Below are 10510 nucleotides of genomic sequence, written 5' to 3'. Positions count from 1 at the left end.
ATATTGCCGTTCATTATTGACCATTCGGATCAATATTAACGAGAAATATGATTATGAAATATCGGTTGAAGTAGTAAAATATTTTGCTATCGTAAAATTATGTTTTATGTTAGCACCGAGCCATACTGAAATGTAATTTATAAACGAGTTTTGTATAAATAAGAGCAATTGAAAAATTAGACATCTATAATTTAAGAGTGCAAAATGCATGAATGAGTGTGCTACACACGCAAAAAAAGACACAAGGGAGAAAAATATTCATGCTTTATTATTCAAATGTCGCATCTTGAATAATATGATTCTGTCATTTTTCAGTTTTCATGTTTACCCAGGTGAGAGTAATCCCCACTCACACCCCAAGACGCCATGAACTCAGAAAAACAATATTTTCAGTACATTACTTACAGCATTTTATGGATTTCCTGAATATAATATTAAAAATTTCAGGTACTTTTCATATTTAAATAGAGGTGTGTCAACTTTTTATACCCACTGTGCATTCCGCCCCGTACAACAATGGCATGGAAAGGGAAGTTCAGAACATACAGGAAGTAACTATGGCATTAAAAATCCCATTTAATTTTGTCCCCAATTAAACAAGGTTATTTAATCAACTTTCTATCCATAATGAGATGTTATTATATCTGTTTTTCTTTTACCATGTGCAAATCCTTATCTTGTTATAGCAACTATACTTTTCCCTCACCCTCACTTTTGACCACAGGAGCACCTTAAGACTTACTCTGAAACCTTCCTGACAACTTTCCGTTATCCTCGCGCACCGAACATGGCAAATAGATTACTGGTATTATACATCACAACAACAAAGAATATTTATACCTTTTTGTTATCCTACTTGGCAATGTCAAGAAAAAAAGCATAAACCTTGTGTAAAAAGGTGTTGCCTATTACTGTTGCTTAGTTTCCCATGAAATGTGGAAAAGTGAAGTGAGTATGAAAAAAAATGAAACAGGTGTGAATATTTGCATCAAGTCCTTGTGGCTACCAATACGTCCTCATGGAAATTTCATGTATCCTCTGCCTTTTATTGGGATGGATTCTCTCTCTAGTCACGCTGGGTCTTCTCGAGGTAATCAGCCTCCACTGTTACCAGCTGAGGGTCCTTCATCATGGGCTCCATCTCCAGGCTGTCTACGTTCACAAGCTGCTCCTCCGCATCCACATGCACCCTAAGCCCGTTTTCCCCGCCTCCCGCCTCCTTCTCCTCCGCCGTGACAGCAGGATCTGCTACCACAACCTCCTCGGCGCCCTCGCGGATCTTCTTGACGTGGAAGGTGAAAGGGGGAACGCGGTAGACACTGGTCTTGGATCGGGCGTATATGGTGTGGTCAGGCGTCAGGGACTTCTTCATTTTCTCCTTGGAGTTCTTCATCTTGACCCGGCGTTCCATGTTGGGGGTCATGCGGGTGCCCAGTTTATTCATCTTCTCTTCCAGGTTGTGTTTGGTCTTCTCCAGGTTGGTGCGGGTTTTCTGCCTGGTCTTCTCTAGATTCTCACGGGTTCTCTGCTTGGTCTTCTCCAGGTTCTCCTTGGTCTTCAGCTTGGTCTTCTCCATCTCTTCTTTGGAGAAGGCCCTCCTGATGCTGTCCACTTGCCTTTTGGTGGAACGCTGCAGACGTTTGGTTCGGGACTCTTCCACGATCTCCTCGATCTCCACCTCGTCGTCCGAGTTGAGCTTGGCAGGTTGGCCCTCGCTGTTACCGCCCTCCTCGGGTATCTGCTGAAGACCTTCCACAATCCCGTCTTTGGAGACCGCCTCTGACGACTTAGGTGCCTTTGCAGCCTTCATTTGGTCCTGAAATGATGTAATAGCAGGAAAAAATTAGCCCAAGCAGAAATGATAACAATAATTTGATATGTGTTGACACCCAAAATTATTTTCCGAAAATGGAATACAATGCATTTTGATATAGAGCTTCTTTCCACAACAGCTGCTGCTGAAACTAAGCGCTTGACAAACATTGGACATACAATAGCAAAAATGCAAGAGAACACATGACAAGTATATTATGACTGTGATGGTCGCTTAATTTTCATGGTGAGAGTGAAAAGCCTCTGGGTGAGCACTGGAATAAAAGCATACTGAGTCATCTTTCAGGAAACTTCATGGAGTAGAAAAAGCAATGGCAGAGCGCCACCCAGTGGTTAGACACTGACTCATGTGGACATCAAGCAAATTACTCAACAGATTTGAGGTTGATGTGGTTGTTATCGAAAGGCTCATCTAAACAATATCTTTTAAGCTATATGGTTCAGTGGGTGCGACGAATTTCATTCTGCACACAATTTGTTCATTTCCTGTTTTTTTTCAAGCATTGTCCACCAACACTTGGTGGACAATGGTGTCAAAGCCTTAACTCCCCCATACCATTTGAGGTTAAGCAACAATGGATCGACTGATGCATCAAAGTCGACACGAACAAATGAAGTTGTCTGACATCAGACAGATCAAAGAAAATGACCAAAGTCCATCAGCGACATATGAGCCGGCTATAAAAGTGGACATTCCCTCCCCATGGAGTGGAATGGACTGGTGCAATTCTGTCTGCGCGGGTTTATTCTAGGCTGGCCTTTTCCTCTCCCTGGATTCCAACTGACATTTCTCTGGCCATCCGCCAGCCCTATACATGGACACTGCAGCCAACCGGCCCTAACCACCTCCCCCTTCCCCAATCCCCCCTTCTTGCTGCATGGCAACAGGTAAACACGAGGACTTGTTGTCACGGCAACAGGCTCCACATCTCGCCTGGAGCACCTGGTTTAGTTCAGAAGGGCAAAGCAGCTGACGCCATGACAACGCTACGCCGGGATGAAAGTCGAAGCATCTTAATTAAACAAACTGAACGGCTGCCTGCTCTTTGATCACGAAAGGAAGTGATGTCATTCGGTGGAACTTAAACATAAACCCATTTCATCAATTCAGTCGAGGTAATGTGCCTGGATTACTTTTTGTCTACAGTAATACCTCGTTTATTGCGGGTGTTACATTCCAAAAAGAACCCGTGACAAGTGAAATCTGTGAAGTAGTGAAAATTTGACAAGCTACAGAGCGATGAGGCGCAAAGACTGGTGACATTAGTCTACAGTCCCTTAGCCAATCAGGATGCAGAACACAATGTAATGTGGAAATAATGTACATAAGAAAAAAATAAATGAAACAGATAAACCATGAAAGATAAAGCGTATTCTAGTGAAGGATTACTGTATTCCAGTGGCGGACTGTGGATTTAATCGCGAGGCCTTCAGTAATGCTACATCTGGATCAATCCAGACTGAAAAAAAGTGTGGTGTGACTTACTACAAGTCTTAAAAAGCCCGTCTTGAAAATGGCTTGAACAGTAAATATCCAACCAAATCTATTTCTTCTCCTCCTTTAGCAATTGTGGGTTGACAAAACAGCTATTAAATCAATGCAAAATATTTGCTTATGCAGCTCGCTACCGATACAATGTGCCAGTTTTGGCCAGTATGCTCTTGCCATTGAGCCGCTTGTGATCAGAGCAAGTTTCGCAAACTGTGATTGGCTAATGACTCGCCAATCATAGTTTGCGAAAACTTTGATGTTGACCAGAGCCTTCAAGGGGGTGTTGGTACCCCTTTTGGGTTGCCAATTCGATATCCGATTGGTTAGGTTAGGGCAACAGTTGAATCGATCCATTTGATGCGACAGGGCCTGCAGAACTAATTGTGAAGGCATCCAGATAGATTTCTGACCCAGGTAACAAATGATGGCTGAAATGTGATTGGTTAAATACTTAAATACAAAAACATACATCTGGAAGCAACGCAACAGCGAAAAAGTTATGAAAGGAAGCTGAAAGACAATTTGGAATTATTTCATAACAATTCATGGACAAAATATAATTAACATCAGTCTGTGATTCTGATATTTTTAGACCAGCAACGAAGGCTTTACAGGCCTTGACGGTCCACCACTGCTGTATTCAAATATATATTTATAAGTACCTCCAGCTAAAAAGTGAATTGCGGACAGTCTCTGTCAATGTAATGCAGCCAGCAATCACACATACTTACAGTAAATCTATTGAATTAGAGGCATAAACTGCAACAAAGATTTGAAAAATGACTTTTGTAATGTCATGCAAGAGTAACATACAGTATAATTTTTCAGGGGGTTTGCAATTGTTTCAAAATGATCTCATTTCAAGAATCAAATTCTGTTTATTTGGAAACCAATAGGGGAATAGTAGTATGAAGCATGGGGCGACCTTTGACCAATATATAATATGATTTGGCAACATCGTGCTTGCCTATATTTGGCAGGTATACTATATCGATAATTACGTATACGGCTGTCTAAATGTATACGAACATTCCAGATCAAGCTCCACCATCACGCACAAACTGTGTCCTCGTACAGAAGCCATTCCTTTTCAGGCATTGCGATGCGAGGGTTACGTGGTGGGATCAGCTGTCGGATCCCGTCTGCCTGTCGCAGCTGTGCACTCTGCTTTCACAATGAGAAATACGGGCCTGCAGGCAGAAGGCCTTGTGCAATCCTTGGAGGTCCGGGTTTTGCGCCTCGAGGCCGCAGATCTCTGAAGAGTCCAAAATAAACCCCAGTCTGTGTGCTCAAGTGTCTAATTGTGAAGCTCATCTTCTGTACATGTCCTCACGTATGAATTGAGCGTTATAAATGCAAGTTTTGTGGTAACTCGGCTGTGAGTAATGGAAATCCCACGATCACTACAAAAAAAGCGTAACTATTCCACGTTAATAACACTGAGATCTTATATGACATCACCCTCCTGCAGAATAAGGGGCATATTCTGTGTTTTTCCCCCCACAAGGGAGAAAGTCCTTTCACATTTTGTGAGGTGGAAAATGTTACCTTTTCCTTTCGTAATCCAGAGAGACCTGATGGATTCAGTCAGTATTTGGAATTTATGATGAGGAAACGGTATCCTTCTCACTTGGACGATGCCATTTATATTGACACAAGACACACATATGCTGTAGTATGAAGCATTTTTCTCCACCTCACTGGTGGAATAAATCCACATTCTGTCCAACCCCAACATTACAGAATATTATACAGTATACATGTAGTATACAGTATATATATATATATATATATATATATATATATATATATATATATATATATATATATATATATATATATATATATATATATATATATATATATATATATATATATATATATATATATATATATATATATATATATATATATATATATATATATATAGATAGATAGATAGATAGATAGATAGAGAGAGAGAGAGAGAGAGAGAGAGAGAGAGAGAGAGAGAGAGAGAGAGAGAGAGAGAGAGAGAGAGAGAGAGAGAGAGAGAGAGAGAGAGAGAGAGAGAGAGAGAAGTAGATAAAGTGAGAGAGAAACCAACTATCCCAGTGTGGGAAATTGCTTCTGAAAATAGCGGCATATTTTTTGCGATGAATAAGATTGGAAATGGGCAATGACTGGAATACCAAGTGGTAGGAGAAGTCGACATGCAACAGTGAAACATGAATCCCGTCAGCCAGCTTTCCACTCACACGAAAGAAACGCCACGCCGAAAGCTGTGATGATGGGCCCCCAGACAGATGAAATGAAGACCGTGACGTCATGTGTGGGCAGGATGGCACAGAAGACGCTGAAATGGGCAGTTAGTTTAAGGCCTTCATCTTACATGTTCCCATGTGAGATGAAGGCCTTCAGATGCCATTGAGATGAATCAGGACGCTCAATTGGTGCCTGAACCGCTGTTGCCTGGCTTCAAAAGGGAGATTGAGAAATGCCATATGAAGAAACAATTGCAACAAGTGGAAATGATTGGAACACTCAACTGTCGCGTTGAGCGACACCCGAGAGGATGGTGAACTTGGCTAAATGACAAGCAGATGGGAAAACGAGACAGACCGCGCCTCGAGGGTGGGCTGTACTGGCATTAGGCCGCAACACACCCAGATTCCAGTCGTACGTACCCAAAGGACAACGAGACATCATCAACTGTTTTGAGCCACACAATTAAACCGACTTTGCTCAAAGTCACCTCAAAGATGTTTGTTCGGACACTGAACAAAGGCTCGAACACAGAAAGATTGTCTTTTACTGCCGGCTGGGGATGCAGCCATCATGACCGACTGCCAACTTCTGCACCCTTCTGCCAAGCTATTTATTGAGAGTACTGTCGATGCAAATGTAAGTAACACATTAGTAAAACATAGTACTCATGATTTGAATACTACGCCCCTGGACGTCCCAAGCACCAACATCCATAAAACAATAAAACTTAGACACTTTAATGGGTTGTCCTTTCTATAACCGATAGATTTGTAACCTGGAGTTTACCAAGTCCTAAATTAGTCCAAGACCAGATCTCCTTTATGAAGAATGCAGTTTAACAGTTATGTCTGTTCACCTACGATTGACCACAGATGTTTTTGTGCTTCCACTGTGGGCCTTGTGTTCGATGGCATGAAACTTTTAAATATTATAACTTCTATTCTGTCTATTCTGTCTATTCTCTATCAGTCTATTCTCTATCAGTCACCAGAAATAAAACACAGGTGTCCTCATGAAACAAACTTGAAATCAAATTTGGGTTATGTTACAAAACACAGTGTCATTTTCAAAGTGCACTTCCTAAAATCGAGTATTACTGTGACTGATTTGAATGGAGTCTCCGGTCTGATCCTAACCTGGAAAGTAGCGGAGGCAGTTCCGCACTAACCACTTCCATGTCCATGAAGAGTAAAAAAATAGTCAGAACTAAACAATCATAATTACATTTAATTATTTGAATTCTCTTGTCTGTGCTTAAAAATAGTTTTCTGTGTCACACACAAAAGGCCTTTAAAAAAAATAACTGCATGTTCCAATGACATTTCATGCCGCCATAACCTCCTCATGTCTCACCCTTATCTCATCCTTAACCTGATTCGGAGTCTAAACTTATCCCAGTGTAACACATTAACACACACAAAGAAGAAAGTGGTAAAACTCCAACGGAGGCCAATGCAGAGTTGATACCCTGCCAATATCTTATCAGGCCATCAAATTAAAAACTATGCAACTTATCCCAGCTGGCAAAAAATAGAACAGAGCTGAGAGGGTGAAAAAATAGCAACAGGGAGCGTGATAGTTCGCTTGCAACAGCTGCTCAGCAAAACGGGAACGGTTTGAAACAATGATAAACAGCCTGAGTGTCGATTCATAAAAATGTTGGTCACTTTTCAAAAAACTTTGAAACATATATGAGTAATATATATCATATAATTTTAATAATAATTAAAAACCACAACGTAAATATTACAATTATTTTTTGCCTTGAAATGATTTTTTGAAATAATTATTCAATATAATGTAATCGCAATTACAAAATGAACTCCACATTATTTTTGTTTTCATTGTGTTTTAGGATAGAGTTTTTTTCACTAATTCTTGCTCAAATATGTTCACATGATTCTAGAATATGCCATTTGTATACACTGAGATCAAACATTTTTTTGTGTGCATATTGTAACCTGTAAGATGTTGAATAAAGTTCTCTTTAGCATACAGCAATATTTAACATTACATGTTCGACAAAGATGGATCTCTGTTTTTAAAACTAATCACTGTCAGACACCCACCACCTAGTTTTCATACTTCTTTAATTTTATGTTTTATGTTACATTGCGTTTATTTATATGTTTATTTGTTTACATTGTAATACAGCAGTGGCAGCAGATGTCCGAGTCGAATAAAAAATGCCATAAAACAACTTTAAAATCGAAATTCTTGACATTTAAGGAGCAATGTTAATCGTTAATTAGCACAAAAAAAGCAAGTAAAACTTTTTTTCCTGTTGTTTTTAGTGATATCTTCAGGTTGAGGGTGTCACGTTATGGTTTGCAACCAACGGGTGGCACTGTAGGGTCCCGCCTGCAGCTGCATAGGTGTTGGTCGTTTTAATCTGTAGCAGTTAAAAGGACTTCCGGCACTACCATTCAATGTCGGGGCATTGTTTGTTCAGGTTTGTTTCCTCTTGTCATGTTTTAGTCATAGTTTAGTTTGCTACTTTGGTCCTTTTTGTTCCAATGACTTTGTTGTTTGAGATTTTGTTCCTGTTGACTTTATTTAATACAATTTGTCAATTACACCCTGCTCCTCCTTCCTGTCTGCTTTTTTGAGGTCCACCACCTTTCAAATCGTGACAAAGGGAGATACGGGGAGCAATTTCTGTCATTTAAAGTCTTATTCCATTGTTATAAAAGGAGCAAACGTAAAATATTTTGTTGAATTACCGAAATTAAAATTGTATCGGCTTGCTGCCTAGTAAATATGAGTTTACTAATTATTTTTAAATTGCAGTGCATAGTCCAGTTCAAAATGTACGGTTTACTATTTCCTGCCAAATTCTTGCGAAAACACGCTGACCATGTTGTAGACGATCGTGAAGCATGAGAGCCACCTGCTTGGTGGAATTTATTCAGCCCTAATGCCCACGGTTGAATTTCTGCCAGTCACCATAAATGCAACCAACCCGCTCTGTTGTGAAATTCGCATGCCTGGGGAGATCGTTCAACAGATTACTACAAAGTCAGATATAGTGTACGTGAGAAATTTGACAAAATTCTTTAAGCAGACCACTGATGGATGCCGAATACTAAATATCAGTCATGCCGGATGTGAGAACATGTCTTTCTAAAAACAGCGTGCCTAGGAGGGAGTGTCAAGTTCACTATACCGTTTCACCCACAGCGACCCTCTTGCATGTTAATTTACATTGTCGCCTTTATTTGACGAGTTTTGTTTCCAAATTAATCCAGTTGCCGACAGGTACAAATAACCTACAGTGCTCTGGGAGATTTCTGGCATAGTAGAAACTACATCATCTTGTACCACAATTGCTTGCAATCAGTGAGGTTCTCTGGTACTCTTACAAGCGTCAACACCCTTTCTCCATGGAGTGTGAAGCTCACAATTTGATTCATATCTTCGTATTAATAGCTGGGTTGCTGGGCAAACGAGGAAGCAAAATGAACTATAAAAAGGTGATAAGATCATGGTTTTAATTTGTATTGCTCTCCCTGCTGTTCTTCTCTGCTGTATGCCTTTAGCCCACTGGTTCCTTTCCCCTGCTCACCTGGAAGATGAGGACTTTGAAGTTGCGCCTCTTGAGCAGCTCACTCTCGTTGCTCTCTAGTTTCTTAATCTGACCCGCCTGCTTCTCCAGATTGCTGCGCACCATCTTGACGTTGACGCTGACTTTGCGGACCTTGTCTAGCATCTTAGTGACTGTGGTGGATGTCCCCAGATGGCTGTTGGACAACTTGGAAATCTCCCCCTGGATGGTGGACACCGACTTCTCCATGGTCTCCTGTCGCCCTTCTATCCCCGTCTGTGTCAGCTGGATCTGGTCCACCATGCCAATGATCTTGTCAAGCAGGGCCAGGACAATGACACCGTTCATCTGAGCTTCGCTCTTGACATCCTCGACAGGGTTGCCACCGTCCATCGCTGGCTCTGCGGCGGCGCTTACTAGAGCGACTTCGTCATCATCGCAGGGCACCTCTACCAGAGCTGTGTGCTCTTTCTGGACCCCTGTATCCGCCATGGTTGTCAGCTACAATAACAAAAATCTCACACTACTTCTACAGACAAAAATACACCCTTTGAAAAAGAATCACCGGGATCCCCTTTTCGCCTTCTGAACTTTGCTTGTCCTGCTGCTCACTAAACCCTCTGTGCATGTGCCTCTGGGATGCCAGCCAGCCAAGGGGAGTTGGGCCTCTCACCGCTCAGGCATGTGTGGCTCCACTCAAATGTCTCCCTTCCATGTGAAACCATCCAGTCAGAATTTTCCCGCCCCACCGACCCCTACTGGAAGAACTCCGCCTTTTCCAGTGCCACTTACAATTGTGGCTACAGTAATAGAGTATGTGAAGTCAGGAGGCCATTTGCTGCCCCATAAACAACTTCAGATATGTTCAATGTAACTAATGCAATTAATGTTATTTTGTTGTAAATTATATTCAGACATTTTCTATACCACTTCTCCTCATCAGGTTGGTGGATAATGTTGAGGGAAATATCTATCGCTAATTGGCCTACTACACTAGTGTATTGGAATGTCGATCTTGATGGTGGTGGAATGTTGATGAGAATAAGTGTTGAGGACCAGAGGATAAACATAACCCAATCCAAATTTAATACACTTTTTCATAAAAAGTGTCAATTTTTGCTTTGTGCTGATTGTCATTTCACAAAAAGATTCAGGAATTCTGATGAGTGCGGACTGTTTTATGACGGTGACATTCAGACATCAATGGTGACATTCAGACATCAATGGCAACGGAGAATAAAAAACTGTGTTCCAAAACAGCACAGAATTTCAAACTATGTACAGTACACTTATAGCCTTTAATGCATTTAAAGCAATAAACGAGTCTAATGTTTTCATTAAAATACACGACACAGGGGCACACATAAAGAATAAAAAAAACATATTTAGTAATG

The 10510-nt window shown here is 40.9% G+C and overlaps 1 protein-coding gene across 1 annotated transcript; it reads right to left on the bottom strand.

Moving 5' to 3' along the window:
• Positions 1 to 249: 249 nt before the first annotated feature.
• On the bottom strand, positions 250 to 9937 carry cavin1a (caveolae associated protein 1a). The gene is made up of 2 exons (XM_089019585.1): positions 9138 to 9937; positions 250 to 1816 (listed from the first exon to the last, which is right to left on the bottom strand). The coding sequence occupies exons 1-2, from the start codon at positions 9606 to 9608 to the stop codon at positions 1067 to 1069; spliced, it is 1221 nt and encodes a 406-aa protein (XP_088875711.1). The 5' UTR covers positions 9609 to 9937; the 3' UTR covers positions 250 to 1066.
• Between the last annotated feature and the right edge of the window lie 573 nt (positions 9938 to 10510).

Source organism: Hippocampus bargibanti, linkage group LG17, assembly GCF_051943395.1.
Source record: "Hippocampus bargibanti isolate YZ-2025 linkage group LG17, ASM5194339v1, whole genome shotgun sequence".
In the NCBI taxonomy this organism is placed as follows: domain Eukaryota; kingdom Metazoa; phylum Chordata; class Actinopteri; order Syngnathiformes; family Syngnathidae; genus Hippocampus; species Hippocampus bargibanti.
This window is presented reverse-complemented; position numbering and strand designations above follow the sequence as displayed.